The sequence below is a fragment of the Pongo abelii genome, chromosome 5 (assembly GCF_028885655.2).
Source record: "Pongo abelii isolate AG06213 chromosome 5, NHGRI_mPonAbe1-v2.0_pri, whole genome shotgun sequence".
NCBI classification, from domain to species: Eukaryota; Metazoa; Chordata; class Mammalia; order Primates; family Hominidae; genus Pongo; species Pongo abelii.
Genome location: NC_071990.2, coordinates 2,806,084 through 2,832,183, shown reverse-complemented (window position 1 = coordinate 2,832,183; position 26,100 = coordinate 2,806,084). Strand labels below are relative to the sequence as shown.

At 47.6% G+C, this 26,100-nt stretch overlaps 1 protein-coding gene across 4 annotated transcripts; it reads left to right on the top strand.

The window, feature by feature from the left end:
* SERPINB6 (serpin family B member 6) lies at window positions 1–25,313 on the top strand. 4 transcript variants are annotated; one of them, XM_024247903.3, is made up of 7 exons: window positions 1–315; window positions 14,091–14,265; window positions 17,792–17,938; window positions 18,733–18,850; window positions 20,259–20,401; window positions 24,403–24,558; window positions 24,773–25,313. In XM_024247903.3, the coding sequence occupies exons 2-7, from the start codon at window positions 14,101–14,103 to the stop codon at window positions 25,172–25,174; spliced, it is 1,131 nt and encodes a 376-aa protein (XP_024103671.1). In that variant the 5' UTR covers window positions 1–315; window positions 14,091–14,100; the 3' UTR covers window positions 25,175–25,313.
* The last annotated feature ends 787 nt before the right edge of the window (window positions 25,314–26,100 follow it).

Here is a 26,100-nt window from a genome sequence, read left to right as displayed (position 1 = left end):
CTCATTTTTAAATGCGTGTTCTGCACTCCCCAATGAATGGCCATGTATCAGGAGCTGGCCCTTTTCTGGAAACAGGCCAGCATTCAGTCTCCACGGAGGCACCATAAACACGCTGGTGGAGCCCTGTACTGTCGTCAAAGTCAAGCTGGCGGGTGGGGTTGACCCGCACGCCCCGCCCCGCCTCTCCCTCGCGCTCCGGACGGGCGACGCTAGCTCGAGACCCGGGACTCCGCCCGCCTCCCCGCGGGTATTTGAGGTCCGGGGCGGCTCCGGCGTCTCTGCCCGCCGTTCTGCTCGCTCGCTCCCCGCTCTGGAGTACGTGTCTGGCTTGGGAGCCGCTCGGACGCGCTGGCTTCGGTTTGTCGCTCCCAAGTCCGGAAAGCCGGGGGCGCAAGGGGGGAGGGGGGCAGGGTGGGGGTCGCGCGGGGCCGGGAACGCGCGTGGGTCGACGCCGCGCGGGGACGCGGGAGCCCCGAGAATGGGGCGTGGCCGCGCGGGGCTGTGACCCCAGCAGTCCCAGCGGGGCGGGGGCCCAGGCGAGCGTCCGGCTTGGGTTCCCTTCCGGAGCCTCGCAGCGGCAGAGAACGGCGACGCGGCCGGGTGAGTCGTGCGTGGCCGCGAGCCCGGCCGGTGACGCCGCGGACCCGGGGACCCCCGGCGCACAGGCCCAGCGCCCACGGAAGAGGCGGCCGGAGCGGGATGGGGGCGGCGCAGAGCCTCCCGGGCCACAGGTGACCCCAGTCGGCCCCGTGGCCTCGGTGACCCCTCGCCCGCTCCGCGACCCGGACCCGGAGGACGCGTGCTCAGTCTGGGGGCGCCGGGTGTTGGGAGCCGGGCGGGAGGCGGAGAGAGGCCGAGGGGTCGGCGCCAAACGCGGCCATCCGGGCCGCTGCGTATGTTCACTGGACTGGCCGTGCTGGGCCAATCCGCAGCGCTTTCCAGGTCGCCCAGACCTGTGGAGACAATCGTGTGGACCCGCCCGGATCTCCTTACCGCTCTGTGTTTGAATTAAACTCCCTACAGGCAAACTATTACAAGCTTTGATGTCTTCAAGGCAAAGAGGAAACTTTAACTACAAATTGGCATTTAAGTTATTTTCTTCCTTTTTTTCTTTTTTTTGTCCTAAATATTGACTTTGGAAAACTGAGGTACAGAAAATTAATAATTAATGTTCACATGCTGTCATTAATGTGCCCTCACATGCGAGGGGGCACCTGAGTCCATTTTTTGGGCACTTTTGCTTTCTGGGATGCTCTCGTGCCTAATGACAGCCCTGCAGCTGCCTGCATCCTTTCTGGTGGGGGTCAGGCCTGATGCGATGAGATCTGATGTGTTCAGTGACCTTCTAGTTAAGGTCCTGGGCCGGCCTTGTATTGCTGGGGCTTTTATGTGCGCTGGGATTAACACCAGTGACTGCTGTTATCAGCATAGATGGCATTTGTTCTCATTTCAGGACCGTATCTGAGTAATTGCATCCATTGTGATGTGCTACCAAAGAGAAAAGTACTTTGGTCATACTCGACTATGTAAACTAAGTATTTTAAGTTAAGACCAATTCCAGTGCATTTTATTACAATTGAGCATGAAACAGTTAACACAGACCAGTAACAGTAGAGTGAAATTAGAATGAATAGAACCAACATTCTTTTCTATATATGTAATAATAAAGGCACCCAAGCAGATGTTGTACGGTCCCAGGGAAGACCACACACCTTACATTTCCAGGCTTACTGCACTTGGGATTAGGCCAAGGCATCCAAAGAACAAAAATAATTTTTTTTTTTTTTTTTTGCCAGGCTGGAGTGCAGTGGTGCGATTTCGGCTGACTGCAACCTCCGCCTCCTGGGCTCCATACCTGGCTAATTTTTGTATTTTTAGTAGCAATGGGGTTTCACCATGCTGGCCAGGCTGGTCTCAAACTTCTGACCTCGTGATCTGCCTGCCTCGGCCTCCCAAAGTGCTGGGATTACAGATGTGAGCCACTGCGCCTGGCCTGAAAATAATGTTTAACTCCCATTTATATGTTAGGCTGCTCAGATATATTAAACACACACACACAACACACACACACACAGACACATAAACACTGCACAAGGAAACAGAGGGACAAAGTAGGAAGTCCAAGTTTCCATTAAACCAGTCTTTAAATGGTTAAATTTAGTAGGAAATAAAGGCATCCTTAATAGAAGTTGAAAAGCACAATTCAATAGTAACACCAAAAAAAAATATTAAGACTGGATCAGTTGAATACAATCAATTGTGAACATTGCTCAGTTACTGGTGATGCTACAGGAAAAAAAAAGTGATGCCAGGATAGATTTGTTAGGCTTGTTTAAAAAATACATAAAATTGTTCATTAATAAGACTTTAATATCCAGTTTTTATGTCTGTGATTAAATATCATTTTTTATTTTTACATGGTATAGTTTTTAAATTTTGAAATGTAATGAATTTTGCATAAATATTTGTCTATGTACATATATACGTGTGTATTCATATATATATATGAAGGACACTTAGCTATCTTGTTTACTGAAGCTAAAGAAGTAGGTCCTTAAGCCATTGACAGGTCTTGAGTTTGCAATGTGACTGTGAAACAGGCATCCTTGTTACTCACACGTTTGCTGAAAGGATAAGAGAAAGCCCTCAATAGAAAAATCTCACTAGATTGTTTATAATTTGTTGATATTTGGAGTATCTTGAGTGGTAAACTTTAAATGTGGATTTGTTTATCTTTCCTTTAAGGATTTGGATCTCTCCAATCTTTTTTATGATTAATTGTTCAGTGTTTATGCATTATTGCAAAGTGATAATGAAAATGCTCAAACTCAGGGTCCTGCAGGCACTGCGGGGGAGGCAGTGGGGACATGAGGGGATTACAGATCCAGTAGAAGCCCCCCGACCCCCATCTGCTTCCACCCCATCTCCTTCCAAAACACCACCGGCAGCCACACCGAAGAGTTCTCCCATTTGCTGGTTCCCGGACAAAAAAGCTACTGATCCCTTGAGCACACTGCAGTGAAGCTCCCAGCTGACATGTCCCGTCCATGTAAACGGAACTTACTCCATGTAAACAGAACTTCCAGCACTGTTCTGTGTTTTCCTCTTAACTATGTACTGACATCCAAGGGTTGTTAGGAATGTTTGGAAAGTCTAGGTACAAAAGAGAGACTTAAATAAAATAAAGCAAACACCAGCCACCATAACAAAAGGACCCCAGAGATAGGTAGCTCAGGGAATGGAAGACTCAAAAAACTATAATTGTGGTATCCAAAGAATTAGTATAGAAGGCAAAATGGAATAAAATGTCATGATGAAAAGTGTAAATGAGGGAATAAGGTCAGAAGAGAACATTCATTTATATGATTTCTTTTTTTTTAACCTTTTAAACCTATATTTTAGGTTCAGGATACATATGCAGGTTTGTTACATAGGTAAACTCATGTTACGGGTTTGTTGTGCAGGTTATTTCATCCCCCAGGTACTAAGCCTAGTACCCAATAGTTATTTTTTCTGTCCCTCTCCCTCCTCCCACCCTTCACCCTCCGCCCTCTGATAGGACCCAGTGTTTGTTGCTCCCCTCTTTGTGTCCACGTTCTCATCATTTAGCTTCCACTCATAAGTGAGAACATGCGGTATTTGGTTTTCTGTTCCCTGTGTGTGTTTGCTAAGGATAATGGCCTCCAGCCCCATCCATGTTTCTGCAACACACATGATCTCATTCTTTTTTATGGTTGCATAGTATTCCACGGTGTATATGTACCACAATTTCTTTATCCCATCTGCCATGCATGAGCATTTAGGTTGATTCCATGTCTTTGCTTTTGTGAATAGTGCTGCAGTGAACATTCGCATGCGTGTATCTTTATGGTAGAATGATTTCTATTCCTCTCTCCTCTGGTTGTATACTCAGTAATGGGATTGCTGGGTTGAAGGTAGTTCTGTTTTTAGCTCTTTGAGTTATCGCCACACTGCTTTCCCCAATGGTTGAACTATTTTACACTCCCACCAGTAGTGCATAAGTGTTCCCTTTTCTCCACAACCTTGCCAGTGTCTCTTATTTTTTGACTTTTTAATAATAGCCCTTCTGACTGGCGTGAGATGGTATCTCATTGTGGTTTTGATTTGTATTTCTCTAATGATCAGTGATACTGAGCCTTTTTTCTTATGCCTGTTGGCTGCATGAATGTCTTCTTTTGAAAAGTGTCTGTTCACGTCCTTTGCCTTCTTTTTAATGGAGTTGTTTTCTTCTTGTAAATTTAAGTTCCTTATAGATGCTGGATATTTGACCTTTGTCAGATGCATAGTTTGTGAATATTTTCTCCCATTCTGTAGATTGGCTGTTTACTCTGTTGATAGTTTCTTTTGCTGTGCAGGAGTGCTTAAGTTTAATTAGATCCTATTTGTCAATTTTTGCTTTTGTTGTGATTGCATTTGGCATCTTTGTCATGAAATCTTTGCCTGTTCCTATGTCCAGAATGGTATTGCCTAGATTGTCTTCCAGGGTTTTTATAGTTTTGGCTTTTACATTTAAGCCTTTAATCCATCTTGAGTTGATTTTTTATATAGTGTATGTAAGGAAAGGGTCCAGTTTCAGTCTTCCAGAGCAGAACTTTCTAACTTGTGTGTGGGTGTTGTGCCCTGGGCAGGTTAACAGATCCCTCCAACTCGGAGTCTGGGTGGCTGTGGAGCTCTGCACTGGTCACCTTTGGGGTGAGTAGCCTGGCCCCAAAGTGACATACAAATGTCATTTTCTGTGTGTCACAGCCTGGAGAAAGGTGGGAAGTCCCAGATGAGATCAATCTAAGAGCTTTGTACTTGACAGAAAAAGAGAACAGAGAGCCAGTCTGGAGGAAATCAGCAAGTGCCTTACATTTTTTTCCCAAGCTAGGCTTGGTGGCTCATGCCTATAATCCCAGCACTTTGGGAAGCCAAGGTGGAAAGATAGCTTGAAGCCAGGAGTTTGGGACCAGCCTCAGCCACCGAGCGAGACCCTGTCTCTACAAAAAGTAAAAAATTAACTGGGCATGGTGGTGTGCACCTATAATATCTAGTCTTTGGACTAGAAAAATCTAAAATGGTTTGGTAAGACTTTGCTGTTGCTTTAAAGCAATGGTCCCCAACCTTTTTGGCACCAGGGACCAGACTGGTTTCATGGAAGACAATTTTTCCACTGATGAAGTTGGGGGTATGGTTTCAAGATAGAACTGTTCCACCTCAGATCATCAGGCATTTGATTATCATAAGCAGCATGCAACCTAGATCACTCACATGCACATTTCACAGTAGGTTCACACTCCTATGAGACTCTAACGCTGCCACTGACCTAACAGGAGGTGGAGCTCAGGCGGTAATGTTTGCTCACCTGCTGCTCACCTCCTGCTGTGTGGCCCAGTTCCTAACAGACCACAGACGGATCTGTTGGGGACTCCTGCATATAAAGCAAGTGTGTTTGGAGGGAAAGTAATTTAAAGAGATTCCCACCAGCCAATTAGAACAAGAAGAAGAAAAAAATCAGCAAATTGAAATATGTTGTTTGTAAAAAGCCCAAGCTTATTAATAAGTTCAGATGAGGCAAACAAGATGAACTTTAAAAAGGCACAAAAGAATTTAGTAATGTTTGCACTGTGTCTAGAATTGCTATGTAAAAAGTTTAGTTATTATAGCTTCCTGGGCTAACACACACAGTAGTTGTGAAAACCAACTTAAAGGCCTAAACATTCAACAAAAAGACCAAGTTATACCATACAACACTGGTCTATGCAACTCAAAGGAAAACTCCGTATTTCATTTTAAGGAAGGACATCAGGCTACAAGACACTGAAATTTGGTGTTTGGTTGAGGCCTTATAAAATCACAGTGAAGGCAGGATTGGAGCTCAAAGCTGTCCTAACTAGTCAGATATGCTTGGCATCAAAGAGTGCATGCCCTGTGCTGAGAAACTGCTTTGATGTACAAAGACCATGAACCAGGGAGCCCCCACCCTGTTTTTACACAAAGGGAGGATCCCTTAGGATTTAACCCCATAAGATTAATTTTCCCCATAGGAAACTATTAAAATAAGCATTAGTGTTACCTTAGGAAAGGAATAGGAAAATATAACAAAGATAAAATAATTACATCTGTGATATTCATGAATACCTTTTGCTAGACATAAGTACAGGTATAGAAATAAGTTTTGTAATCATTGTACTGTTTTAAAGTCTTAGGAGAGTTTACCTTCCTAGATTTGTATGTCTTATTAGAGTTGCAGAAGTTCAAGACTACTAAGGTTTGTGCAGTTTGTAAGTTTGCATAAAGCATTAAAAAATTAGACATATTAAAATATCATCAACGCTTAAGAAAAAATAACTTCTTTGCCCTGTAAGTGATGTGCTGTTTAAGAAAAAAAATTAGTCTGACCGGCCTGCCAAACTATAAGAATTGGCCATGTATTATGGCAGGAAAACTTGTCCCCATCTATGAACATTTCTCTTTGGCATTAAAGTCGCCCATGCTCAACAGCATGGTGACAGACGGAAGGAATAAAATGTAGCTGGTAGATTATTCCTTGTGTTAAAGCATATGAAAAAATTAATGAAAGTTTGACTGACCTGTAGAACATTTGGGGAGAATTTGAAAATATTTAGTACATAGAAAAGTAAGGAAAGGGGGAAAAGTGAGGAAACAGGGAGAAGGCACTATTAATGTAAGGCAAATCAACATTACATGAAAAAGGAAATGGGTTCCTATTGTGTCCAGAATTGGTGGGTTCTTGGTCTAATTTCAAGAATAAAGCCACGCACCCTCACGATTAGTGTGGCAGCTCTTAAGGTGGCACATACTGAGTTTGTTCCTTCTGATGTTTGGATGTGTTCAGTTTCTTTCTTCTGGTGGGTTCATGCTCTTGCTGGCTCCAGAATTGAAGCTACAGACCTTCACAATGAGTGTTACAGTTCTGAAGGCAACATATTTGAAGTTGTCCATTCCTCCCCATGGGCTTGGGGGTCTCACTGGCTTCAAGACTGAAGCTGCTGGACCTTCATGGTGAATGTTACAGCTCATAAAAGCAGCGTGGACCCAAGTAAACAGTAGCAAGGCTTACTGCAAAGAGTGAAAAAAGAAGGCCTTCATAAGTGTGGAAGGGGATCAGAGTGGGTTGCTACTGCTGGCTGGGGCAGCCTGCTTTTATTCTCTCATCTGGCCCCACCCACATCCTGCTGATTGGTAGAGCCGAGTGGTCTGTTTTGACAGGGCGCTGATTGGTGCGTTTACAATCCCTGAGCTAGACATAAAGGTTCTCCAGGTCCCCACCAGGTTAGATACAGAGTATGGACACAAAGGTTCTCTAAGTCCCCACCAGAGTAGCTGGATACAGAGTGTGGATTGGTGCATTCACAAACCCTGAGCTAGACACAGGGTGCTGATTGGTGTGTTTACAAACCTTGAGCTAGATACAGAGTGCCGATTGGTGTATTTACAATCCCGGAGCTAGACATAAAGGTTCTCCAAGGCCCCACCAGAGTAGTTAGATACAGAGTGTCAATTGGTGCATTCACAAACCCTGAGCTAGACACAGGGTGCTGACTGATGTGTTTACAAACCTTGAGCTAGATACAGAGTGCCGATTGGTGTATTTACAATCCCTGAGCTAGACATAAAGGTTCTCCACCTCCCCACCAGACTGAGGAGCCCAGCTGGCTTCACCCAGTGGATCCCGCACTGGGGTTGCAGGTGGAGCTTCCTGCTAGTCCCACGTGCCATGGGCCCTCACTCCTCAGCCCTTGGGTGGTCGCTGGGACTGGGCGCCCTGGAGCAGGGGGCGGCGCTCATCAGGGAGGCTTGGGCGTACAGGAGCCCACGGAACGGGTGGGAGGCTCAGGCATGGCGGGCTGCCAGTCCCGAGCCCTGCCCCGCGGGAAGGCAGCTAAGGTCTGGTGAGAAATCTACCGCAGCGCCGGTGGGCTGGTACTGCTGGGGGACCCAGTACACCCTCCGCAGCTGCTGGCCTGGGTGCTAAGCCCCTCATTGCCCGGGGCCGGCAGGGCCGGCCGGCTGCTCCGAGTGCGGGGCCAGCCAAGCCCACGCCCACCCGGAACTCCAGCTGGCCCGCAAGCGCCACCTGCAGCCCCGGTTCCCGCTCACGCCTCTCCCTCCACACCTCCCTGCAAGCTGAGGGAGTCGGCTCTGGTCTTGGCCAGCCCAGAAAGGGGCTCCCACAGTGCAGCGGTGGGCTGAAGGGCTCCTCAAGTGCCGCCAAAGTGGGAGCCCAGGCAGAGGAGGCGCCGAGAGCGAGCGAGGGCTGTGAGGACTACCAGTATGCTGTCACTTCTCACCATCCCACCACCTGGCTTAACATCGAATGCTATTTAGTGATAATAAAGCAAATCTGTGGATCGGGACCGGGCCCTCGGCCTCTAGATTAGGAAGGCAATAGATAATGTCTAGAATTTGGCCGGGTGCCTGTAGTTCCAGCACTTTAGGAGGTTGACGCTAAAGGATTGCTTGAGGCCAGGAGTTCGAGGCTGCAGTGGGCCGTGATCATGCAACTGCACTCCAGCCTGGGTGACAGAGTGAGACCCCTACCCTAATAAAAATAAATAAATACATACATAAAATAAAACGTGATAAAGTTATTAGGTCAAAAATAGTAGTATACACATGTTATGTAGAAATATGGTGGTAAATACCAGAAGAAAGAGCAAAGGGTTTGGAAGTGATTGCTTCTGGGGAGTTGGGAGGGCTGAGAAGGAGCTTGTTGTCTTTTATAACATTTCTTTTAACACCACCTGATTTTTAAACTGAATGTATATATAGTAATTTCATAAAAAGAAGAGTTAACCAACCCCCTCCATAAATTATATGCTATAGAAAATGTGAAAGTCCAGAAAAATACAAAAAACATAAAAATTACCGTTACTCAGAAACATTTGGTGTATAGTATTTCCCTCTATTCTGTCTGTAAATTGTGCCTACACTTACCTTTTTTCCTAATTTACATGGATAAGTTTAAATTGTATGTATAGTTTTATATCTTTTTTAATGTAATCTTGTGTATTCCCATGTCATTATTGTGATTTTTATTATTATTAGCCCTATTTATATCCCATAATGTTGTACATAATGTTTTATTATGTACAAAACCTGTGAGTTTTACCTTCAGTGAAATTCCTAGAAGTGGAATTTTTAATTCAGATAGTATGAATGTTTTCATGACATTTTCTTTTCTTCCTTCATTTTATTGTATTTTACTTTTATTTTTTACATAATTCTAAATCATACTCAGGAAATACTGGTGTACCAATTTACACTATTGTTACTGATCGTGGGTTTTTAGATTCTCATGCAGTGGAAATTGACATGAGGCAGAGAAAGTGTCCCAGACAAGGCTTTATAATGGGCTTATGCTGGAGCAGGAGGGCAGCGGCACAGGGGCAGGAGTTCCCAGGCTGGCCCTCGGGACAGGTGTTCCTGGTGTTTTAGGGTGACATGAATAGTCATGAGGTGTGTCAGCAGCATTACACACGCTAGTGGCAGGCACCATGAAACATCATGTTAGCACAGATGTGTCATGATCAGGGCATGGCAGATGAGCCCCTGAGGAGAGGATTTTAGTAACAGAACAAGGCAAGAGGTCAGGATCGTCGTTCTGGTCCTGTGTGCATGTGGGCATCAGGGTTAAACTCTCTTGGGTAAGATTTGGGGTGGAACGTGGCTTATCTCGTTTCCCTCCCTGGTTTGCATGGTCTGGCGGGCAGGTGTGATGGCGTGGGGGATGTATGGAAAATACGGGAGTGGGTACGGGCCAAGCTCTGTCCCTGCTGCCTCCATATTACTTGCATGGCGTGAGAAGGATTGCCTGTCTTTGTCAGTATTAGCATGAATTATTTTTGTATTTGCAAGGTTCATGGTTTGAAAAGGCATCTTTAATTTACTCTCCACCATTGCTTTTTGGGAAGGCTGTGCACCATTGTGTTAAGAGAGTGAACTGCAGAGCCATGCAGTCCTGGCTTCCAGCCCTCATTCTGCCGTTGTTGCCATGGGTCCTCTGGAGACATGGTACTTAAAGAGCTAAGGCCGTTTCTTTGCTTGTAAAACATAGGTGTTCTCAGCAGCTATCTCAGAGGGTAAGGGTCTTTCAGTGTGGACCTAGCACATAGTATATATCAAAAAAGTGATATTTTTTTCTGAAGTTGAAACTTTTAAATATAATTATTAGCTATTGTCTTTCTTTTTGGAGGGTAAATTTGTTAATGTCCTTTGCACGTGTTTCTACTGGGGTCTGTTTTTCCTATTTTTTTAGTAGCCCAGTTACTCCATCATTTTTCAGTTTTAAGAGTATTTTACTGATTCTGGCTGCTTTTTGGGTAGACCATCAAATTGTTTGCTAACTATGCTCATTTTGTCTCATTTCTGACAATCTGCTTTCTCATTATGTTTCATGAGTTGTATTTGCCTTTGCCAGAACTATCTGAACAAAGTTACACAAGGTTGGGACGACAGATATTTTTATCTTGTTCCGGTTTGGGGAATTAAGGGACTAATGTTCTATCATCAACTGTGCTGGTGGCTGCTGAAGTAGGTAATTCTTACCTTGTTAAGGAAGCGTGGGAAGTACCACTTGCTGTTTGAGGTAAGGGTGTTTATCACGAGTAGGATATTCAGTTATTGAATGATTAACATTGTTTCTGCTAAGAAAACTAAATCTCTAGGACATCCTTGATTTATTGTTTCTTTGTTGCTCAGCAATTTTTATGTAAGGCATAGATAGAATTTTACCTTTCATGGCTGTCAGCAGTGTTTTCAACTAAGAAATGGAATATCATCACTGACCTCATTGTGGGCTTTGAAAATTGAGCTACACGTTTGCTCTTCTTTCTGCATTTGGTATTAACAATTATTGAATGTTAGAGATGGAAGGGAACCCAGATTATCTGGTATATGCTTTTCCTCATACAGAGAGGGAACTGGTATCAGGAGCCCCGTGATTTGCCCAGGATACCAGAGCCAGGACTAGAGACCCTGCCTCCCTCCTGACTCGTGCCGTCTCCTCCGAATATCCTGCTTTGGTTTCTCCAGTTCAGTGTTTCAAATTAAATCCCCTGACACAGTGAAACTCATGTGCACCGACTTCTCCTCTGAATATCCTGCTTTGGTTTCTCCAGTTCAGTGTTTCAAATTAAATCCCCTGACACAGTGAAACCCATGTGCACCGACTTCTCCTCTGCCCCAGATGGTGTAACCTGGGCTGGCCGGACAGGTGCCTCCCCAGTGGGCGTATCTTCAGACAAGGGTGGCTTTGCCTTGTTGAAGTTAGTGATATAAAGGTCAGTGCCTGAAACAGATTCTCAGGGATGTTACCGGAGACGGAGTGTTTTATTATTAGCCTTTCTTAGGTGGACATTTCCATTTGAATTAAAAGTCCTTTAGGCTGGGCGTGGTGCGTGGCTGTAATCTCAGCACCTTGGGAGGCTGAGGCAGGAAGATCACTTGAGGCCAGGCGTTCGAGAGCAGCCTGCTCAAGGCGGCAAGAACCTTGTCTCTACAAAAAAATAGCGTAAGAGTCCTTCAGCATTTGAGGGGAAAATGTGTGCTGATGGTAGAATAGTCTAGGATGGGGTTGGGGGAGCATGTGGGACCTTCCCCTGGCCAGCTGACCTGGTACTTACCTCTGTCTTTTTTTTTTTGGTTCATGGAGGAGCCGTCTCACCTGGCAGCCTCTCCACGTGGGCTGAGCCCTCTTGGGGACAAAGACAGAAGTCCATGTCCCCAGGCCAGGGAAGACCCCACGTGTCAAGGTGTCTGCTGGCTTTGAGTCCTGAGACGCGGACTTCACAGGCTATGCTTCTTGCTTTGGGCACCTCTTCGTTTCTTATTCTTAACCTAGAAGTTTCCCTGTTTTACCAATTGTTTCTCTTCAAGTTGATAAGCGGGCAGTTCTTGTGATCTAGAATCCAAAGAACCAAAAATAGGCCCAATTTTGTTTCAGTTCTGTGTAATGGCTACTTTTGTTTATACTGATGTTCCCAGGGCTCTGCGGAATCCTGGTTTTATTTATGTATCATCAAAGACTCCCTTATATTCAGAAGAATTTTAGTAATATGTACTTTCTATTATCCTTTTATTAGAAATTAGTAATCTTAAAATATGTTTGGAAAGTCTTGGCAAGCCAGGAGTGCCCAGTGCCCCAGGTATTCTCTGTAGTGAATAAAGAAGAGTTTGAAAACAAAATATTTAAACAAGCCCAGCAAACAAGCTTTATCAGGTGTATTAGTTATTGTCTTGGTTTCCCGTGGCTGCTGTAACAAATGATCACGGATTCGTGGCTAAACAGCACGTGTTTATTCTCTCGGAGTTCTGAGGTTGGAGGTTGGCAATGGGTTTCACGGGGCCAGGCTCCTCCAGAGGATCCTCCTCGCCTTTCCAGCTACTGCAGCTGCAGTCCTTGCGTTCCTTGGCTTGAGGCCCCTTCATCTTCAAGGCCAGTGGAGTGGCATTTTGCTTTATTCTTTGCATTGCTTTTTCCCGTGAGATCTCCCCCTGCCTCCCTCTTAGAAGGATACCTGTGATTACATTTAGGGTCAACTGGAACAATCCAGGATAGTCTCCTATCTCAAGAGCCTGAATTTAATTGTGTTGCACATTCCCTTTTGCCATGTAAGGGGGCATTCACAGGTCCCAGGGATTAGGACCCAGGTATCTTTGGGGCACTCGTTCAGCCAACCCCAGCTACGAATGTAAAGGCATGCACAGTGGAGAACTGGTTAATTCAGCATCTCCTCACAGAGCCTTCAGTAGGCACCTCCTTCCCTCTCCCATCTGCTCCAGGAAATGTCTGCTCCAGCTTCTCCCCTTCCTTGTTCTGTGGGTTCCCACTCACTGCTCAAGTGAGTCACTGGAACTGTCTTAGAATGCTGGCATTCTCCGACTCGGACATATTCATTTGGTAAACATCTGAGAACTGTGTCAGAGCAGGCAGGCCCCGCATCCCTGCATTCCTGCATCCCCTCCTTCCCAGCCTGACTGCCTGTGGGGCCCTTACCTGCCCCTGTCCTCTCACCTGATTCTGCAGATTATTCTTCTTGAGCAGTAGCTCAGACAGGGCATCCGCCCTGCGTTTCAAGCCCGGCTACTTCTTAGCTTCACTTCCGTCAACTTCACCTTCCCTGTAGTGCAGTGGGGCATTGATGGTAGGTCTCTCTAAGGGCTTGTTGGACTTTAACATGTTATGATTCTGTGATTCTGACTTGCCTGAAGATACCCCAGCTCCCCCGCCCGACTATCCAGCTGCATTCCTGCTCTGGACCCTGCTGGGGCTGCCACACCCACTGCACGGCAGGGCTAGAGAGATGTGCAGCCTGACCCTACCCCTGAGCCTGTCTCTGAAGGTGGAGATGGGCATGCACCCACAGCCCACGAGGCAAGGTGGTGTCCTGAGTGTGCTGTGAGTTCAGGCGCAGGAAGGCCTGGCTTGTGGCAGCAGGATGTCCCCAAGCGTGGTCCAAGATTGGGGCTTTGCCACCTGCAGGGATTTCCTAGAAAGAGATCCAAGGGGCAGGAGGCATTTGAAAGGCTTTCACGCATCTTTGTATGTGGCTTGATTGATCCTCTTTTAAGGCTCTTGGTACCCTGAAATGGGGTTCTCTCTCTCAGTATAAAAACATTTGGCCATCTTTTCTTGTGTAACTGTCAACGAATGTATCATTTTGAATATTTTTCAAATTAAAACAGTACATTTAAGCCCACAAAACACACCAAAGAATACAAACATAGAAGCAAAAGCCAATGCCCCTTCTGTAATTCCGCCCCAAGGAAGAGACTCCAGGAAAGGGTGCCTCCTCCCGCGCTTTCTCCACGTGCGGGCAGGTGTGCAGGGAGGAGTCCTCACAAAACAGGGCGGCGTTTCACATAGAACTCTTTCGTTTTCCACACTTAACATTAGAAACACACAAAATAATGTGGAGGGTCCTAAAAAGAAACACCTAGAGTTCTGTGTGTGTTTCTGCTTGCCGACTGAACCACAGCATCGGCGGTGACTGTCAGTAAGGCGCATGAGATGCAGTCGCGTGGAAGCTGTGCTTATGTGATACTGATTTTAAATCTTGTTCCAGGTCTGCCATCATGGATGTTCTCGCAGAAGCAAATGGCACCTTTGCCTTAAACCTTTTGAAAACGCTGGGTAAAGACAACTCAAAGAATGTGTTTTTCTCACCCATGAGCATGTCCTGTGCCCTGGCCATGGTCTACATGGGGGCAAAGGGAAACACCGCTGCACAGATGGCCCAGGTACAGCTTCAGGGCAGCCATGGGTGCTATTAACTGTCAAGTGAGCTGGTCCTCCACATTCCAAATCCCAAAGGGATTGCTCGAGACGGATGACTGTGCAGTATTGCAGGCTGTGGGGGGCGAGTTTACAGGGAAGGGCATGCCACCCATGCTGGAGCACCCTGGGGACAACACCCTGACTGACCCCCTGGGGTGGAGAGGGGGCGCCTGATTCAGAGGAATGAATGATTTCATCATCACATTCTTAGCTTGTTCGTGAGTTTGTAGATGGTTGTAAAGTCACAAGGTTCAGCTTGAGTCCTGTGATGATCTTTGGGTACTGTCATCTGCTTTTTGGTTGTTAGGAGTCTTTATTTTCTCATTTACGCATAAAGCCTTCTTAGAATGGCATTTGTCAGCTAAACATGTTTTCAGTAGTGTTCTGGTTATTTGTTGTTGTGTAACCAGCTCTCCCAGCTTAGCAGCTTTCCTGGTTGTTGAATCTGGGTGGACTGAGTGGTGCTTCTGCACCACTTGGCACTGGGTGAGTCCCTTGTGGGCTGCGTCAGCGGGGGCTCAACAGGGCGCTGGGCATCTTCTCCGTGGCCTTCTCTGCTGGGGCTTTCCACACGCTTCCTTCAGCAGGGTTGCCTGGGCTCCTGTAGGCCAGGCGGCTGGGTTCTGAGAGGAAGTGCTCACAGAAGACAGGCTTGAAACAAGTACCTATCAAGCCTCCGCGTGTGTCCTGCTTGCCAAGGCCCCACTGCTAAAGGTAGGCGCGTCTCCGCGCCTGAGAGGGGTTGAGCGAGGGTGTGCACACCAGAGACGTGGCTGGTCGGGGCCACCCGTGACTGCTGTGGTCTGCCATCTGGACCTGGTGGTTCCCTGGGAGCCTGAGATCCAGGTGTAGGCAGGGTTGGTTTCTCCTGCAGCCTTTCTCCTCAGCTTGTAGACACAGTTTTCTCCCTGTGTCCTCACATGGTCATCTCTCTGTGTGTGTCTGTGTCCTCGTCTCCTCTTTTTATAAGGACATGAGTCCTATTGGATTAAAGCCCAACCTAATGGCCTTATGTTACCTTAATCACCCCTGTAAAGGCCCTCTCTGCAAATGCAGTTCCATCCTGAGACACTGGAGTTGGGACTTCAGTGTGTAAATTTGGGGGGACACATGCAGCCCATCACAGTAGGCGTGGGAGGCATGCCGTCACTGAACAGTGACAACTCCCAAGCCCAGCCGGGCATGTATTGTTCACCTCTCAGTCCTGGGTGCAGAGCGTTCCTTGATGAGCCTCCACTGCAGCTTCCCAGAATTGTCCCTTGTCCGCTGCTGCCCTGGCTGTGCTCTGCCCTCTGTGTCCTGGTGTCGCTCTTGGCAGCTCCTTTCCTGTTCTGTAAGAAATGGCCTGTGCTTGCTGTGCTCCCAGCCTACCTCCCACCTGTAGAACGTGGGCACCCAGAGGCCTCCCTGCACTTTGAGCCGTCTCTCTCTTTTAGTCCAAGCTGTTACAAGTGCTTGAAAACCACTGTGGAATTTCTATCCACTTAAAATTCTGCTTCCCTGGACAAAAGCACCCCCACCACCATCCTGAGTGCGCTTTGTTGGGTTGGGAGTCAGGGTGCCGTGGGAGAGCCTGCCAGATGGTCTGTAAGATGCTGTCTGAATCTTCTAAGGTTTAACAAAGTGGATTTGGACCTCACCCTTGAGGTCAGTGTCTGGGATTTGATCTTTGCCCTGAGGCCGTCTCTTTTAGAATCTTTTGCCAGCTGGAGAGGCTGGGAAGAAGAAACATTTTTATTCTCCACCCAGTACATCCTGGGTTGGAAATAGTTCCTTTAAATTCTGCTTGAAAATGGAACAGTTCCTTCATCTTTCTCTTCCCATGTGTCACCCTAGGCAGCAAAAAGAAGCCAGCTTCCACCTGGACCCCTTAGCCAGATGCAGGAGTTCCCCGAGGGAGGCACTCCATCCTCCCTGTCACTGAGGGTGACCTTCTTTCCACTTCTTCAGCTGGGACACACACAGCCCCCTTTCTCCAGCCCCAGGAGTCATTTCATCCTGTCCGTCCAGCCTCTGCCAGCTGCCTGGGTCCAAGGCCAGGGCCACATGTTTTAGGTTTTGGTCATGGCAGAATTCCACTTCTGGATGGCTGCATGTGTCAGCTGTTGCCACAAAACAAACCATCCCAAACTTAGTGGCTGGAAATAACAATGATTGATTATTTCTCAGATTCTGTGGCCTGAGCAGGCAGGACTGCTCCCAGGAAGCAGTGCAGGTCACTCATGCAGCTGTTTCAGTGGACACCTGGCCCAGAAGGTTCAAGAAGGCCTCTCTCACACCTGAAACCTCGATTTTTTTTTTTTTTGAGACAGAGTTTTGCTCTTGTTGCCCAGGCTGGAGCACAATGGCGCGATCTCGGCTCACTGCAACCTCCGCCTCCTGGGTTCAAGTGATTCTTCTGCCTCAGCCTCCCGAGTATCTGGGATTACAGGCATGCACCACCATGCCAGGCTAATTTTGTATTTTTAGTAGAGATGGGGTTTCTCCACGTTGGTCAGGCTGGTCTCAAATTCCCGACCTCAGGTGATCCGCCCGCCTCGGCCTCCCAAAGTGCTGGGATTGCAGGTATGAGCCACCATGCCTGGCTGGAGGCCTCAGTTCTTCAAGCAACTCTCTCCACAGGTGATGGCACCTTCTCCAGGGCTTTCCATGTGGCCTTCGGCAGGATAGCCTGGACTTCCTTTTATCATCGTGGCCAGGGTACAAGAGAGTGAACATGGCAGCTGTCAGGCCTTTTAAAAAGGGCCTAGGCCTGGAACAGCATCACTTCTACTGAATTCTACCTACTGTATCATTAGTCAGAGCCAGTGACACGGGCATTCCAGACCCACGGGCAGGAGGGAGTCTGCCCCTTCTGATGTCAGGGGCGGCCTGTGTTTGTATAGACAGGAGGTCTGGTTGGCACCCTTGTTTGCCACCAGACTCCAAGTACTGAGCATCAGGAGCCTGGGTTTGTGGAGGGCATTGCAGCTCATAGCCTGGGTTTGTGGAGGGCATTGCAGCTCATGCCAGCACAGACAGGGTACAGGGAGGGGCTTTCAAGACCCTTCTGGCCTTTAATTGGATGGATCTTTTTTTTTTTTTTGAGACGGAGTCTCACTCTGTCACCAGGCTGGAGTGCAGTGGCACGATCTCAGTTCACTGCAACCTCTGCCTCCCGGGTTCAAGCGATTCTCTTTCCTCAGCTTCCCGAGTAGCTGGGTTACAGGTACGCACCACCAGGCCCAGCTCATTTTTGTGTATTCAGTAGAGATGGGGTTTCGCCATGTTGGCCAGGCTGGTCTCGAACTCCTGACCTCAGGTGATCCTCCCGCCTTGGCCTCCCAAAGTGCTGGGATTATAGGCGTGAGCTGCTGCTCCCAGCCTCGGATAGATCTTTTAAGCAGTAGTAAGGGTCTGGATGGTTGTTAGGCTGAGTTTGGGGTTGCTCCATTTCCTGAAGTCAGAGCACACAGGAATGATGTGTTTTCATTCTGTTTTTGATTTCAGGTACTTTCTTTCAATAAAAGTGGCGGTGGTGGAGACATCCACCAGGGCTTCCAGTCTCTTCTCACCGAAGTGAACAAGACTGGCACACAGTATTTGCTTAGGACGGCCAACAGGCTCTTTGGGGAAAAGTCTTGTGATTTCCTCTCAGTAAGTCATACTTGCTCTTATTCACTAAAGAAATAAAGGTGGCCAGGTAGTGGGGGCTGGGGTCCAGCAGGAAGCGTGTGGCTCTAAATGCCATTATGCCATACATAGGCTTTTGTAATTTCTTTTCACCTGCCAATATGTTTTAAATTCTCTGCATTTCAATAAGGTGGATCTACTTCACGCTTTTGAAGTGTCTTGTCAGCATCTTGTCAGGCAGCTCCTTGATTCATGGCTGCTCCCTTAAAGGATCCAGCAGTTGGTGAAGTTCGTTTGATTTTCAGAGACTGATTCAACTTAGTTTTTTTTTTTTTTTTTGAGACAGAATCTTGCTCTGTCGCCCAGGCCAGAGTGTGGTGGCCTGATCTCGGCTTACTGCAACCTCCACCTTCTAGGTTCAAGTGATTCTCCTGCCTCAGCCTCCCGAGTAACTGGGATTACAGGTGCATGCCACCATACATGGCTAATTTTTGTATTTTTAGTAGAGACAGGCTTTCGTCATGTTGGCCAGGCTGGTCTCGAACTCCTGAGCTCAATGATCCACCGGCCTCGGCCTCCCAAAGTGCTGGGATTACAAGTGTAAGCCACAGTACCTGACCTTGACTTAGTTTTTAAGCTAGGATTAAATATAGCTAAAGCTAGGAAGTTGTAGTTTAGGTTAAGTCCTCATATTTATTTGTAAATTATGTATGTCAATCATAAAATTATAGATTTTCTGATTTGGTGCAATGAAGAAGTAGGCCGTTGGTGTTCATCATTTTTGTAGCCAGGCAGTTATGTCACTCTGTCTATCCTAGTCTTTTAGAGATTCCTGCCAAAAATTCTACCAAGCAGAGATGGAGGAGCTTGACTTTATCAGCGCCGTAGAGAAGTCCAGAAAACACATAAACACCTGGGTAGCTGAAAAGACAGAAGGTGAAAATGTATTGTTATTCTACTTTTGTAATAACCTCTTAATCCATTTTATTGTCAGTTCCTTCACAAGAGTGTCAATTGTAAACAGGAATGATTTTTTTTTTCTCTGAATAACTGCAAACTTTAAAAATCTGCTTCTGAAATCAGTTGCCATTATTTGACATTTTGGAAATGCTCAATGTGTTCTGTTCTCTCTGGTTTCTCCCCGTTTCCTTGGTGTACCCGTGATGCCTTTCAGTGTTTGGTGTACCTCTTCTGAATCAATCCACATTTTAATTTTGAGGAGGGGGTTAATGTGTTAATGTTAATATAGTTTTTCCTTTCACAAGTAACATAAAAAATTCACAGTATGGATCACAAGCTGCCTCCCTCTTGAGTAGTACAGTCCACAGTTTTCATGCATTGCTGTGGGACACTGGGTCATACCCTGGTCTATCTATGGTTCTTAATTTAAACTTTTTTTTTTTTTTTTTTTTTTGAGACAATGTCTCCCTCTGTCACCTAGGCTGGAATGCAGTGACACAATCACAACTCACTGCAGCCTCAATTTTCTTTTTTTTTCTTTGAGATGGAGTTTTGCTCTTATTGCCCAGGCTGGAGTGCAATGGTGCAATCTTGGCTCATTGCAACCTCTGCCTCCCAGGTTCAAGTGATTCTCCTGCCTCAGCCTCCCAAGTAGTTGGGATCACAGGCATGCGCCACCATGCCCGGCTAATTTTTGTATTTTTTAGTAGAGACGGGGTTTCACCATGTTGGCCAGGATGATCTCAATCTCTTGACCTCGTGATCCACCTGCCTTGGCCTCCCAAAGTGCTGGGATTACAGCCTCAATTCTTGGGCTCAAGTGGTCCTCCTGCTTCAGTCTCCCAAGTAATTGGGACTACAGGTAGCACCACCATGCCCAGCTAATTTTAATAAAATTTTTTTTAAGAGACAAGGCCTCACTATGTTGTCCAGGCTGGTCTCAAACTCTTGGCCTCAAGTGATCCTCACACCTCAGCCTCCCAAAGTGCTGGAATTATAGGTGTGAGCCACTGTGTCTGGCCTAACTGTTCTTTAAGCTTGTAAAGAACATCTTTTGACTGCCCACCTTTTTGATAATCCTTTAAGTTCCTGTCTTTAAGTCATAGGCACCCATGATTGCTTCTTATCTCATGTGTTAGGAACTCATCCTGCATAATTAACACGTATTTGTTCACTTTGTGTGTTTTATTCAAATGATGATGTTTTTCGTACCAGAAGATTTTGTTGCTTTGCTTTAAGGACACGTATCCCTTTATATTTGGGGGACAGTGGAACTCTCTATCCGTGCACTTGACTGCTGCAGGAGAAGGCCCCAGCCGATTCCTGATGTGTCGGGGGTCAGCAGCCGCCCCTATCTAACGCGGTCTTTAATTCTTCCGCTCAGGTAAAATTGCGGAGTTGCTCTCTCCAGGCTCAGTGGATCCATTGACAAGGCTGGTTCTGGTGAATGCTGTCTATTTCAGAGGAAACTGGGATGAACAGTTTGACAAGGAGAACACCGAGGAGAGACTGTTTAAAGTCAGCAAGGCGAGTAAGCTGCCGTGACAGGAGCAGCGCCTGTGTTCACACGAGCGTCTCCGGCTCAGAGACCCGCCTCCCGCGTCTGCAGCCGTGGGGCCTTTCTGTCCCTGCCCCTCCTGCTTGCCATCCATTGGGTGGCCTCGTGTCCCTGGGCGCCTGGCATCCGCCCTGCCACCTACAGGGCAAGTCTGAAGCTGCAGCCCTCAGGCTCGATCAAGGTCTTAAAGCTCAGACTCCAGATACGGTGTGCCATCTTCTAGCGGACATTTCCTCCTTTTCTCTAGCTTCATTCCCATCAGGACCTACACACTCCTTCCTTTCTGGCGGCGTCCCGGGAAGCCCCGCTACCGCGCCTCCTGCTGGCCTCCGTGCCACACTGCAGGAGCGGAACAACTCACCCTGCTGAATTGAGGCTGAGCAGGGAGGACTATCTGACAAGTGCCAGACACGTAGCTGGTGCTTAGTAAATGCTGAACCAATGAGTGATATTCAGTCCTCTCTTGATAGTAAGGATAAGTACAGATTTTTGTTTTAAAACAACCAAACCAAACATGTAGATAGACACTGAGATTAACCACCTCCAGCTTGGAAGATGTCATTTGCTGATGGCCCTTTATCTTCCTCTCACTGAATCTTCTTTATTGTCTCTTGTTTTGTTTTTCTTTAACTATAGAGATTTTTGAACATAGACAAAGTAAACAGATTAGATTAATTACAGTGTATTCTTGATCATTGACCATAGTTAGATCTTCCAGGCTAACTTGAACTTGAGCCTTCAGTTTTTCAAGAAATTTATTGTCATTGTCTATTCTCCTCACAATTCAGAAAGAATTATTTTCTTTGAAGCTTTATTCTGAAATGAACTGTCCTATTTTCCCCTGGCAAAATAATTTCTCTCTTTAAAATTTAATGATTAACAAGACGTACAAGGGCTTTGACTACAGATAACAGAAACCCCAGTTCACCATGGTTTATCTCCTAGGAGCTCATCTCCCCTGCCAGGAGGTCTGGAGGCAGGTGAGACCTGGGCTGGTCTGGCACTGGGGCGATGATCCCAGGGAGCCGGCTCCGCCATTGTCAGCACGTGGTCTTCTTCCTCATGGCCACAAGATGGCTGAGCTGGCTTCAGCAGTCCCGGAGGCAGAGAGGGGGAGGAACAGGGGGAGGGGAGGAGAACCTAAACCTTCCCCTTAGTGGGTCTGCCTTTCAGAAAGGGAAAGCTTCTTTCTATATGGTGTAGGCCAGAACTATAGGTCTTGTGGGTTTGGGGAGATGTGGAATCCTGTCATGCTTTCTGAACTCTGCAGTGAAGAAGGGTGAAGGAAGGGGCTGCAGTATTGAGTGTACCAGCCTGAGGGCAGGGGTGTACCTCCAAGGGCACAGATTTTGAGTTGATACAGATTCTTATTTTAATTTCATTTCCTTCTATATAAACTGGAACTTGTCTATATAATTGTGTATTTAGTGAATCATTCAGTCACTAAGGTTAGATATTTTTATATTGCAAGATTGGAGGCTTTGGACCCTGAAGGGGTGCAGGGAGGAATTACTGAAGGCAGGGGTCAGCAAACTTCAGCCTACAGCAAAGCCAGCCCACCACCTAATTTTTTTTAAAGGTTTATTGAAACACAGCCATGCTTATTTTTTATTTTTTATTTTTATTTTTCCAAGACAGAGTTTCTCTCTTGTTGCCCAGGCTGGAGTGCAGTGGTGCCATCTTGGATCACTGCAGCCTCCGCCTCCCGGGTTCAGGTGATTGTCCTGCCGTGGCCTCTTGAGTAGCTGGGATTACAGGTGTGTGCCACCACGCCCGGCTAATTTTTGCATTTTTAGTAGAGACTGGGTTTCACCATGTTGGTCAGTTTGGTCTCGAACTCCTGACCTCAGGTGATCCACCTGCCCAGGCCTCCCAGAGTGCTGGGATTACAGGCGTGAGCCACCACGCCTGGCCCATGCTTATTTACTTACTTATTTCATCCTGTAACAACAGTTGAGTCGTTGTGACGGAGATGGTATATGTAGCCACAAACCAGAAAATAGTTCCTGTCTGGTCAGTTATGGAAGAAACATGCCTACTGCTGGCCAAGGAAATGAGTGGGGCAGCTGAGGCCCAGGAGACTGCTCTAGCCAAAGGCTAAGGGCCAGCCCAGGTGAGCCTCTACCACGTGAAAGCAGAAAGCTGCCGCCACAGTGTGTTTTGTTTATTCCATTTAACACAGAAGAATGTGCTACACCAGAGACTGGGGACCATACGGCATCTTTGACTGTGCCTATTGCAGGGTATTTACTCAACTCACAGGAGCAGCTCGGAGTCAGGAACTGAGGGGGATTGTTGGATGGGGTATGGTTCCTGGCCTCCAGTCTTTCTCATTGGCTGGCTGGGGTTGGTGACCAGTGCAGTTTTTTCTGGTGAGATACGTAAATGTTGCCTGGCCTTTTCAGCATCCCAGCTCATTAATTCGTTTATGCATTTATCATTTATTCAGCAGAGATTGACTGAGTGCCTTCTTTTTTTTTTTTTTTGAGATGGAGTCTCGGTCTGTCTCCCAGGCTGGAGTGCAGTGGCGCAATCTCAGCTCACTGCAACCTCTGCCTCCCGGGTTCAAGTGATTCTCCTACCTCAGCCTCCCGAGTAGCTGGAATTACAGGAGCGCACTACCATGCCCAGCTGATTTTTGTATTTTTAGTGGAGGTGGGGTTTCACCATGTTGACCAGGCTGGTCTCGATCTCCTGACCTCAGGTGATCCGTCTGCCTCGGCCTCCCAAAATGGTGGGATTACAGGCATGAGCCACCATGCCTAACCTGACTGAGTGTCTTCTATGTATCAGGCATGGTGCTAGGTATTTTTCATCCATGCACAAAACAAGCAAAGCATGCTTGCCCTGGTGAAGCTTATGTTTTCTTGGGGGAGAGGCAGCAAGCATAAGTAAGAAAATAGGAGCATATTAGACAGTGGTAAATGGTACAGAGACATACCAAGGGAGGGGATAGGAAGCTGTGTTTGGGGTGGGGGTGTAATGTCAGGTAAGATCTATCAAGGACAGCTTCTCTGCCAAGGTGGTTTTTGAACAAAGACCATAAAGAGGCAGAAGTTCACTCTCCAGGTTCTGGAGGACAAGCTTACTGCGTAGAGATGAGATGAACTGGGTTTGCTGGCAGTGCAGTGAGGAGGCCTCCGTGACTGTAGCAGATAAGCAAAGGGAGAGGGAACTGGGGACGAGCTCTTATCACAATTCCAGGCTTTTTAGGGACTTTCAGCTCCTGCTCCGAGTAAATGGGGAGCCAGGGAAGGATGTCCAGCCAAAGAACAATGTGATCTGCCTTAGGTTCTACCGGGCCCCTCTGGCCACTGTGCCGGGAACAATCACAATCATATTATCACAATATTCCAGGGCTAGGCTGGTAGCAGCAGAGGCAGAAGGAACAGGTCAGATTTTGGTTATATTTTCGAGGTAGAGCCAATATAATTTGCCAGTGAGTCAGACACAGGGTGTGAGAAAAAGACAGGAGTCAGGGGCACTCCAGGGCTTTTGACCACTGGACAGTGGCACTGCCCTCAGCTGACATGGGCAGAGTTACAGTAGACAGAGCCGACTTGGAGGATCTACGGAGTGCCGCATTACAGGTGGCACTGGGAGTTTCTTTTATGTCCAAACATAGGTGTCAGGTGGGCAGTAAAATGTAGGAGTCCCAAGGACAGGGCGGAGTCCCAAGGACAGGGCAGAGGCCCAGGCTGGAGGTAAATTTGGTATGATATTGTGTTTAAAGTCATGAGACTGAATGCGATCAATGAGAGGAAAGACACGTTGGGTTTGGGCCCTGGGCACCCCAGTTTCTGGAGGTTGAGGTAATGAAGACGGCAGAGCAGGCGCTGCCGGGTGTTCTGGAAGCTGGGGAGAAACCGAGCTGCGTTTCTCCCTGCAGAGAGTGGACAGCTCCAACAAATTTGTCCCATGTGTCAGTGGGGTCTTGTTTCAACTTGATGTTTATCTGTTTTCTTTGTAGAATGAGGAGAAACCTGTGCAAATGATGTTTAAGCAATCTACTTTTAAGAAGACCTATATAGGAGAAATATTTACCCAAATCTTGGTGCTTCCATATGTTGGCAAGGAACTGAATATGATCATCATGCTTCCGGACGAGACCACTGACTTGAGAACGGTAACAGCTAAGCTGTGTGCGAGGCGTGCTAGCGAGGAGCCACTCGGGGGTGGCTGCTGTGGCTGCTGTCCCCACTTCGCAGTCAGCCGTTTAACACTGGACCGCTGCTGACCATAGCCACGCTGCCACTGGTGTCTGGCATCCACAGCGTAGCACAGGGCCCTGCTGGGCAGCAGCACCCTAGGTCTTAAAGTCTTCAACTGTCTCCCTCTAGGTGGAGAAAGAACTCACTTATGAGAAATTCGTAGAATGGACGAGGCTGGACATGATGGATGAAGAGGAGGTGGAAGTGTCCCTCCCGCGGTTTAAACTAGAGGAAAGCTACGACATGGAGAGTGTCCTGCGCAACCTGGGCATGACTGATGCCTTCGAGCTGGGCAAGGCAGACTTCTCTGGAATGTCCCAGACAGACCTGTCTCTGTCCAAGGTCGTGCACAAGTCCTTTGTGGAGGTCAACGAGGAAGGCACGGAGGCTGCAGCCGCCACAGCTGCCATCATGATGATGCGGTGCGCCAGATTCGTCCCCCGCTTCTGCGCCGACCACCCCTTCCTTTTCTTCATCCAGCACAGCAAGACCAACGGGATTCTCTTCTGCGGCCGCTTTTCCTCTCCGTGAAGACAGGGCAGTCTTGGTGTGCAGCCCCTCTCCTCTCTGTCCCCTGATACTCCACAGTGTGCCTGCAACCCAAGTGGCCTTATCCGTGCAGTGGTGGCAGTTCAGAAATAAAGGGCCCATTTGTGGGATGCCGCATTCACTCCGTGTGTTTGTGTGTCTGCATGGGAGATGTTTCCTAGGATCTGAAATTGCTGCTCTGGGTCTGGGTTATGTTAGTAGGGGCGGAAGTGACCACTTAGCTCACCCTTGCTTGGGGGAGGTGTTGCCCACCCCCTACAGCCATGGGGCCCCCACGACTTCACTGTGGGCAGACAGCTACCCTTGAGGTCGGTGGTGTGACTCTTCCTGGGCACAAGAAGATAAATGGTGCTTCTCTGTCTCCTCTACTCAGTAGTGGAGTCTCATCCCACTTCTAGGGAGAGAATGGGGTGAAATGGGGTGCTACAGGGAGGTGCGGGGAGCTCAATTCTAAAACTACCGCAAGCTCTCCGGAAGACTGCACGGAGGTGGGGGGAGCAGGTGAACCAGATGAGGGTGACAGCAGTCCCCTGCCCTGTGGGTGTTTCTGCTTCCCTGAGGACTGGTGGATCACATGCCTGTTCACACACACACTGCCCACTTCCAAAAATGTCAAATGATGGTAGTGTTCCCTTTATAGTAACGGAGTTTACGGCGACTTCACGAGTCAGCACCAGGTGCCTTTCTGTTTCACTGAAGTATTGCAGACAGAAAAGACAGCTAAGGTTTCTGGGGCCATTTGTGTTACTTGCTGGGAATGTGATCCCTGCACCCAGCCATCCAGGAGCAGAAGGACGGGTCAGGCTCAAATGGAGCCACACTGTTCCAGGGAGGCAGGAAGGACTTCTTTTGCAGGCAGTGGGAACCTGGCCTCTCCTCCTTTACCTGGTGCAACTGTGCTCTCATGT